The following is a 9,556-nucleotide window of genomic DNA, read 5'->3' as shown; positions in this document are numbered from 1 at the left end:
GTCTTTATTCCCACCCCTCTTTTTCATTTTTTTGAATCTACGTTCACACTAGTCATGTTAACTTGCGTTTAAAGGGGCCATACCTTGATTTTCTTCAGCCTTTCAGAGTAAGCTATATCCATATATATGATCATATATTACCTTCGGAACACAAAAAAACAAATTATTTATGAAATATGAGTCATTTTTGTGGACCGTTTTAATACCCGGAAGTAGAACAAATCAATCTCTGAGGCTCCGCCTTTCGCTCCTTGTCGGTCCCGCCCATTTCACGACGTCATCCTTGAGCCTGCCTCCCCGAGCCTCCTCAGCGTGACCAAACCTTGTAAACAAAACCACGCGACTAAACGTCTTTTCAGTCATTGGCCAGCAGCTATGAAAAAGATGAATGCGCTGCAAATGCTGTCTGGGATTTTTCCCTCATTCAAACTTTGTATTTTCTGGTGGATTTTAGATAGATAGATAGACCTTTATCGTCATTATCACAAGGACAATGAAATTGCAGCAACCGTTTCAGTGCAAAATAAGAAATTGGCATAAAAAATAGAGAACATAATATAAAATACGATATAAAGTATAAAAAAAATATGTAGAAAAATGAATACAATGAGCTTTGGTACCGCGGAGGAATCCTGCATGACGGTTACTGGAGACGCTACAGCTACAGCTACAGATCAGATGCTAACAAGTGTTTGTGACATGTAGATTGTTGGTAGAATCAATGTGGATCATGTTTAAAGTTGTTTTATTGAGCATGAATTCATCCGACCACATTTGAATGAGTTTCCATGCCTCATCGTTGTGGTTTTATGACATTGTTTTTAAGAGAATTTTGTTGGAACTACAATAGAGCTTTAAGGTGACGTCACGGCGGCAGCCCGCTCACGTGCTGCGTAACAAGACACAGAAAAGAGAGTTTTCAGTGTTAAAATAAACGTTCTAACAAGTAAACAGTTGGATCAATTATTTCCTTTTGGATAACATGATAATTTACATTTGTCTGTGGATCACCGATCACCTCATTTCTAACGTGTTTACATCACGTGACTGTCGGGTACGGTGGCTGTTTTGGATCAGTTGTTCCGCTCTCGGTTCGTTTCGTATTCAGACTGAGGAATCTCAGAGTGAACAGAAGTTCATTCTGATTGGAACCGAGACCACCTGGAAAGATGGGTACAGGTGATTTGTTATCCCCTGCCAGAATGTGTATCCTGGCACCTACCTCGGCACCACAGCTCTGCAGGATAAGAGGGTGTTTGTTGTAGTCTGGGGTTGAAGCTTGCAGCACAGATTTTTCCAGGAGGGTGCGATTCGCATCGTGCTGACGTCAGCATGATTCCGCCTGCTCGTTTTCGTGGGTATGGGAGGGGCTGCTGCAGACAGTGCAGGTTTTTAGAGGATTACTCTTAAATGCATGAATGGATCAAAATACCGTTTTGGGGTTCTTTATAGTAAGAAATGAACAGTAAAATGCATTTAAAACCTCAAAAATTAGAATTTTTATGGTATGGCCCCTTTAAGCGACCACTTTCTCTGACAAATCTATGTAAACAGACATCATCCCGAGTTACAAGGGTGTTCACGTGCACACATCGCTTCTCAGGTTTTTAAGTACGGTCTTTAAGGTACATGCACACCAACCACGTTGACTTGGCTCTATGTGCAAACAGGAGTTCAGTGATCACATGCTGGAAGTTCAATGGATGACCTTCTTGATGCTCAATCTTGACAACCTGGAACTGTGACCAATCGGGGACTCAGATTTGGGAGTGATGTGTGGGTACGGTTCTTCTCAAAACACGGAAGTACTTACCGTAAAAAAAATAGTCATGGAAGAGAAACTAATAAATTTGGTTATTCTATGACACCAAGTCTTTCATTTACTGGAGCAGAGCTGCAAAAGAAAAAGCCTGGAGCAATATTTGTGGGATTTGCACCGCTTTGACTTTGCACATCGAGCCTCTACAATTATAGGTGGTGCATGAGAGTGAACAGTCAAAAACAAATGAAGGAGAATCATTTTCCTGGTGCTCCATGCGTTTCTGGTGTGAGCACCACGTGGATTTGTGAAACCATGTATAGTGCGTACTAAACATGTCACACGCGGCCAGTGTGAATACAGCTTTTAGGTAGATACACACCGTAAAAGTCTATGTAAATGCATGAAAACTCTCGTTTTAGGCTTCCATGTTCAAAACTCTTGCGTTCCTATGTCACTACACACGTTTCTGAGTCCAGTCACAGGCTCTATGCACAACATTAATTGATTGCATGCTAGAAGTTCAACCACTTGAACTTTTGACCACTAAATCACAAAAACGCTGAACTTTAAATCAGGGACTCAGATTTGTCAGTGCCAACTGTTGTAATCATGATCACTAAGGAGGAACTAATAATTGCAGTTTGTGCTCGACCAGAATTATATTACACTAAGTTTTTCATATGTCTGAAAAGACCATTGAAAGAAAAAGCACCGCCCTGACCTTTTGCACCAAGCCTCGACCAATTCTAGGTTGAGAACAAGCAAAAGTAAACCAATGAAGAAGAATCCCCAGCCTGCCACTCCCTGCTTGTCCAGGGTGTGAACACCGCTAGCTGAATCACATTCATGAAACCATGCTTTTTGGAATGTGCAACTAATGCCTTGTGTGAATGTAGCTTTAATATGACATCCCTCATGTTTCTGTGCTGTGTCTGGTTTACGATTGAATGGCTACAAGTCGGCATTGCAGTGAGCTGCTTAATGTCCCTCAATTAACCGAGATTACCATCTGGGGCAACGCGCCCGACGCTCAGGGTGTGACAAGAACTTGAGGCGGGTACTTGTTGCAGCACCAGAGGGCACATATGTTCAGTCTAATACTCTAATACTGGGACAAAAGTTTCACCCAAAAAATATTTTATGCCTAAAAATGGTCAGGTACATCTACCAAAATCTATGGGAGTTAAAATAATTATTTAGTATACAGAAGGTATATCTCGTTCCAGCTGAATGTGTCCTGAACAGTCAGTGGCAGCAGCAGCCAATGTGCTGAGACACAGCAGAGCACCCTCAAAATTGAATGCTAATGTGAACTGCTGAAAGGGTTCATCATCCTGTTGTTTCCTAGAAGAAAAAAAAATTCTGCAAGGAATCACTTATTCACTACAACTGTATGGCTCTGCAATCATTGTTGCCGCTCGCACTTAGAGGGTGTTTGCTATAACTTTCCACATGATTGGCCAGGAAAAACTCCTGCTCTGCTGGTGTTTGTTTCCTGCCAATGGCCCTGCATGTGTTTCATGCAGATTGTTTACATTGTTTTGTTAACAAACAGTGTATGTATTTCCAGTGCCGCACTTTGTTGGCTACTTGCTGTGAGCTATCTGGAAGAGGGAGCTTAAATTCAAGACTAATATTTCACAGCAAACCAAAGTGCAAACTTAAACACGCAGAGTTGACTTACAATGGAGTCAACAGGAACAAACTGGGAAGGACTGGAAAAGCAAGTAAAGCCCAGACAAAGAGGAGGAAGCCTTTTTAGGAGGCTCTTACAGGCAGATGTGCAAACTCCATCAGATGTTTATAAAGGAACAGATACGTTTGACCTCAAATAGGTGGATCATCCCACAGAGAGGGAGAAAACATAATAGAAAGGTGATGACATGATATAAAACTCCAGCTTGGGCTGGCATTTGGAGAACTCCAAGAGCACAACTCAACTTCCAGGTGAGGGTAATGTTTAAAATGGGGCGGTTGTGTTGCACAGGTAGAGCGGTTGACCTCTGATCCCCTGCACTGCCCACCCATGTGTTGAAGTGTCTTTTAGGCAAGACTCTAAACCCAACATTGCTCCTGGCTGCACTAGTGTTCAGCAGTAGAGTCACAGTAAGTGAATGGGTAATGGGACTGTGACTGTAGAGCACTTTGAGGCCATCAAGAAAGACAGTAAAGTGCTAAATAAGTATTGCCCATTTACCATAAAAGTCTTCCTCTTTCCCTGAAACCTGTTTGTGGCCTCTCGGCAACAGCAAACGCAGGGCACTTCCCTGTGGTGGCACAACCAGATGCTGAAAAGGTTGTCAGAGCAGCTAGGAAAAATGCAGAGAGTACAAACATTTTGTCAATTTTTTTTTAAATAAGCATAAGGTTCTTGTTCTTCAAACCATGAGAAGATGAGCAGAAGAAATAAAGTGTCAGCCTCTTACTCCTGGAGATGGCTGAGAAGAACTAATTTTTCCAGCAGAGAGCACACAGACAGCACCTGAGATGGTGTCTTCAGTGACCAAGAAGGTCCACGTTATTGAATATGGAAAAAGGGACTAAAAGGGATTCAAATGTTGTCTTGTTTTCTCTCTTTGCCTTTACAACTGGACATAAAAGATCAAGTGCTGTATAAAGCACTTTTCTTCCTTGCTCTAAGGCTCAAAATACTTTACAGTCTCAGGCTTACTCCTCAGAACTCATATCCATGACAATTCTTTTCGTAATACATATGTTTTACACCAACTCTGATCAGACAAAAGACCCAAGCAGACATGAATGACAGATGCTATTTATTGTCAGAAATACGGTGATATATAGAGTTAACAGGTGTAAAAAACAAGAACTGTGTTTGCATAACGGAGTGCAGAGTGTAGTAAAGAAAGGAAGTCTACATCACAAATGGATTTATTATCATTTCCAGTCATAAAGATGGTTACGTTTTTGGTGGATTTGGTCATTTTATTTATACAGGACAAAAATAAATCAACAAATGATAGGATGGAGTGTGACAAGCTGTCTCAGTGGATGGCTTTAATAAAAACAGGTTTAAATATTTGCTCCCTGCTGAAGGAGGAGTCATGCCGCTGGGCAGGTTCCCACATTGACAGCTCCGCTGACCAGAGCTGCTTTGCTGAAGCTGACAGGACTGTTATTGATGCTCAGATTCTTCATGCAGCCCACAAAGGAATTCCTGGTGGCAATGTTGTCTGTGGGGAAGTGATCTGAAAGGCATTGAGGGTGAGTGGGTGAGCAGAGGCACTGGTTTAAAAACAAGAAGAGAGAGTTCCTGACTCACTTGGGAATCCACCTATTACCACTAACTGCTCGGAGTCTGCAGAGCTGGTCTTCACCTGTCCCACAACATGACTGATCTCAGAGTCAACGTTCAGCTGGAGGATGCCAACATCTCGGATCACTGAGAAGAAGATCCACCAGAACTCAGACTGTCATTCGGTGATAAACCCTTTTGTTTAAGAATTCTGAGTGAAGAGCATCTTGTTCTGACCTGTAATTCTGTGCCATGCGCCATCACACACACCACGCCTTGGAGACACTTTTGTGAAGAACTCATGAGGGCCATCTTTTATGAGAACCACCACCTAAATAAAGAAACACAGAGAAACTCAGTGGGAAAAGTACTGAATTGTACTGACAATTGTAGACTGTGAAGGACCAGGGGTACTTTGAAATAGTTCAACAGCTTTTTGATAATTAGTAATACATTTTGAAATAAGTGGCTGGATGAAGGGCTGCCATGCAGGAAACCTGGGTTCAATCCCCGGGGCGTGCATCAAGCTTAATCCGGATTGGGTCCTTAGGCAAGACCCTTGACGCTGCTGCCCTGTATGCCTTTCACATACAGGGTTGCGTAAGGAAGGGCATCTGGCGTATAAACTCTCTGTCAAATCACTGATGTGAAGCAATGGGTGCTGGTTTGCTATCGTGAACCTTAACGTGATAAGCTGAAAGATGAATAAACTCTTCTTTTCTTTTGGTTTTTCCCTGCAGGGGTCGCCACAGCAAATCAGGTTCCTCCACCTAACTCTGTTTTCTGCATCCTCTACTCCCGGGTTGCCCATTCCTGGTCCTTGAGAGCTACCACCCTGCCTGTTTTCCAGCTGTCCTTGCACTGCTTGTTGCTGATTACCTGGACCAGGTGTGTTCATTATATCAGAATGTGAAGTGAGCTAATCAGCAGCTGGCAGAGCTTGAAGATTTTAAAACAGACAGGGTGGTAGTTCTCAAAGACCAGGAATAGGCAGCCCTGTTCTACTCTAAAACCAGCTATTTTCATGTCTGCATTCAATGTGAATGAACGAGGAAGGAAAGTGTGAAATAAAGATAACAGCTTTAAAGGAGATGTCAAATCCAATTCAATACTTACTAATAAATAAACTATATTGCAAAGTGTTTTCAAACTCCACATTTAAAAAAAAACATTTTAAGAGTTTATTCTAAAGTAATTATGAATGCATTGAATGAAGACATGAAGGTAACTGGTGTTACAGTAGAGGATGCTGAAGACAGGGTTGGATGGAGGAAGCTGGTTCACCGTGGCACAATGGAGGAGATTCTAAACTAAACAAAGTCATGCTTCATGTGATAACAAGGCGGCTTTCATTTCATAGATTTAAAAAGGTTACTCTCTCTCTCTCTCTCTTTACATCTGCAAAACCATTACGTCCTTGTTTAGCTTTTGTATTTGACTACAGGACTTTGATCAGAGAGAAGGAGAAACGTTAGACTTCAGCTGTAAATGTTAAATGAGGATGTTGCAAATTTTCAGCATATGTTATGTCTTAAGCTATTTATTGCATTTGACATCATATTTAGAAGCTTTATGTTCACATCACACAACATATTACGGATTATCAAAAAGATGTTTTACTGTTTCAAAGACTCTCCTTTTCTTCCACAGTGTAAAAGAATGGCTTGTATTTTTTATTACAAAATTGAGACTTTTTTATACTCTATTCTTTTCTCTATTTAACTGATCTTCTATATCATCTTCTGGTAAGAACCAAACCCTAGCGTAGCTCTGGATCCTCGTGAGACTCACCGCGCCCTGATGGATGTACAGAGTGAAGAATTGTTCTGATGAGCGAGCATGCAGTAACACAGCAGAAGCCACACGAGGGCGGAGCTCCATGACCAGCTCAAACTTCAGCCCCAACTGGTGTGATTTATCTGCAGAACAAAACAGCATGAAGTTTTTTTTTGCTTACACCATCAACTCTTCACCAATCAAAACAAAGCAGAAAATCTTGTTTTTTGAGATTTTACACATCCTTCTCTTCACAGTTTGGACCAGAACCCAAAGTTTTTTGACCTCCATGACAGCTGCATCACAGGAGTGAATTGTTTGTTTGAGGTACGTGAGGTATTCATGTGTATTCATGCATGTTCAGTAGTAAGACAGTACTCACACCTGACTTACGACTAGAGTATGGTATAAGGACACTGTATGACAGCATTCCCCGTATGCCATAAGTGTGTATAACTTACATTATTTTTAACAAATGCTTCATGCTACGCTTACCACATACACGGGAATGGCAAGTTTCATTTTCATGACACCCCTTGAGGTGGACGAAAGCCTCAAGCAAACTGCAAACTACACCTGTGCTCCCTTTTAAGATGTAACCTCTCGTCTCTACGACGCCTCCACGGGCCCGGACAACCCAAAAACTCGCAGCACAAGTAAGGGTCAACCCCCGTATGGTGCTTGTGACAAAAGCTTTAATGAGTGTGTCCCAACAACTTTCAGTCCTTGGTCGTTCAACATGTTGAACAGTTTTGGGAAGGGATTGCTTTGTTGGCAACTGAGCTAAAAAACTGGGCCAACACAACGAACCAGTGGGTCATTCAACCAAATCCACCGTATCATCAATATTCAAAGGATTTATATTGTCAGACCAGTGGACAAATTAATGTCACTGGCAGAGATTGGAATATTGATTTTACAGTGAATGCTTTTGACACATGCAGGGGTTGTTGATGCTACAGAAATAGTTTAAGGCAGATAAGGCATACTATTCTTCACCTTTTTTTCAATTAAGGCTGAATTTAACAATTTTAATGTCACTGTGTCATTTTACTGTTACTGTTTTTTCTTTTTAAAAATTTGGTTGTAAAAAAATGTATAGACAAACCCAGTATCAGATATCCTCCTTCCTCTGAAAAGTATGTTCCTGGCTCAGAATGTCCCTCAAAGCATGGGGTGACCCCAAACGTCTCTGCTGGAGTCGACAGTTTCATTTCATTCAGCTTCAGATCCTTCAAACAGCCAGTAAAGCTGAGCGCCGAGTTTCTCTGCAGAGAAACACAGGGAAACAACATGAACTGAAGCACACAGCAACTATCTGAGAAGTTCAAGAGAAGAGCAGTTCAACAGCAGAAACAAAAGTCATGGACTGCAGCTGTGGAGTGTTACTATCAGTGTGAATGCTTTCAGACTTTCATTCTGCTTCGTCTCCAACCAAGTGTTTATGCTTAGTGTATCCTTGAATGTGTCTATCACTCACATCAGTCAATGGCATCACTTTACAAAGGCCATTAGATCAGTGTTTTTTTTTTTTAAAATCTTTTTCAGCCAAAGTTCACTTCATCAAAACATTAAAAATCCCAAGACAAATCACCAATAGAAAATGTAAAAATAAAATAAAAAAAATCAAACTAGCAAGAATGAACTCCTTCTTATCAAATATCTTTAACAGTAATAAAATAAAAATAAAGAAAAAGTATTTCATTATCTGTCATATTCTTAACCTGCTCAGGGTGAAACCTGGTCTTATTTGGATTAACACAGATATACTGACTGAATAATTTCACACAGTACACCTGACCCTCCCTCACAGTGCACTAGTGTACCGCAGCACACTGATTGAAAAACACTGCTTTAGACACAACAACAGCAGTTGTTAAAAAAATGTTTAAAGCAGAATTAGCAAACTAACTACAACCCTTAATCAGTGTTGTCTGAAATTGAAAGAGGCAGAAGTTACTTAGTTTGAAAATCCTTCAAAAAGTCTGCAGAGCATGACATGTTTTATTTTTACAGTTCCACCTCTCGTTGTTTAGGTTCTTGGGGCATATTTCTGTGGTCTTCACTACACAGTCACAGTCTTCATCTTATGGAAATATAGTTGGAACGGATGTCCACTGATACCTTGACCTTGTGACCCAGCTGTCTCTTCACTACATTAAACCAGTAAAAAGAGGAAGATCCATCGGTCAACGTAAACTTCCACCCTTCCCTTCCTTGTAAACAGAATGCCCAGAAACTTAAGCTCCTCTACCTGGGGAAGTGACTCATTCCTAATCCAAAGGGTGCATCCCACTTTTTTCCACCTGATAACTATAGCTGCAGACTGGTAGATGGTGACTCTTATCTTAACCATCTCACATTTAGTAACCAAAGAAGAAGGTAAAAGAAGTGAGTCATCCACAATGAGCACAGATGGGATTTCAAGGAAACCAAAACCAAACCTTTCTACCATTTGGATCCACAGAGAAAATCTGTCCTTAAACGTAACAAACAGAATCTGTGTCATAGGGCAAGTAGTCCAACTCCCCCTCCTGGTGACTCTGACTCACTGTGGAGTATAAGAACCAACCTGGTCTTTTTGAAAAGGGGACAGATGGAGCTAGCATCCACATAAACACATCCCATACAACACAGTCAAAGTCCTCTAAGTCAACATAACACACGTGGACCAGATGTACCACCTTTGAAGATTCTTTGAGGACTATGAGGCTGGAGAGCTGGTCCAGTATTACCGTCCAGGCCAAAATCTACCTTTAACTCTC

At 41.3% G+C, this 9,556-nt stretch overlaps 1 protein-coding gene across 1 annotated transcript in view; it reads right to left on the bottom strand.

The window, feature by feature from the left end:
• Window positions 1-4,519: 4,519 nt before the first annotated feature.
• The window catches only part of lama4 (laminin, alpha 4), a 32,666-nt gene continuing 27,629 nt past the window's right edge, over window positions 4,520-9,556 (bottom strand). The window contains exons 36-40 of the mRNA XM_024291369.2: window positions 7,900-8,059; window positions 6,807-6,934; window positions 5,253-5,346; window positions 5,043-5,162; window positions 4,520-4,968 (exon numbers count right to left, since the gene is read on the bottom strand). Of these exons, the coding sequence (XP_024147137.1) occupies window positions 4,823-4,968; window positions 5,043-5,162; window positions 5,253-5,346; window positions 6,807-6,934; window positions 7,900-8,059 (648 nt within the window). The 3' untranslated portion in view covers window positions 4,520-4,822. The remainder of the gene's footprint in view (window positions 4,969-5,042; window positions 5,163-5,252; window positions 5,347-6,806; window positions 6,935-7,899; window positions 8,060-9,556) is intronic.

This window comes from Oryzias melastigma, linkage group LG24 (genome assembly GCF_002922805.2).
Source record: "Oryzias melastigma strain HK-1 linkage group LG24, ASM292280v2, whole genome shotgun sequence".
In the NCBI taxonomy this organism is placed as follows: domain Eukaryota; kingdom Metazoa; phylum Chordata; class Actinopteri; order Beloniformes; family Adrianichthyidae; genus Oryzias; species Oryzias melastigma.
Note: the sequence above shows the minus strand (reverse complement) of the source record. Positions and strands in the feature narration are given on the sequence as shown.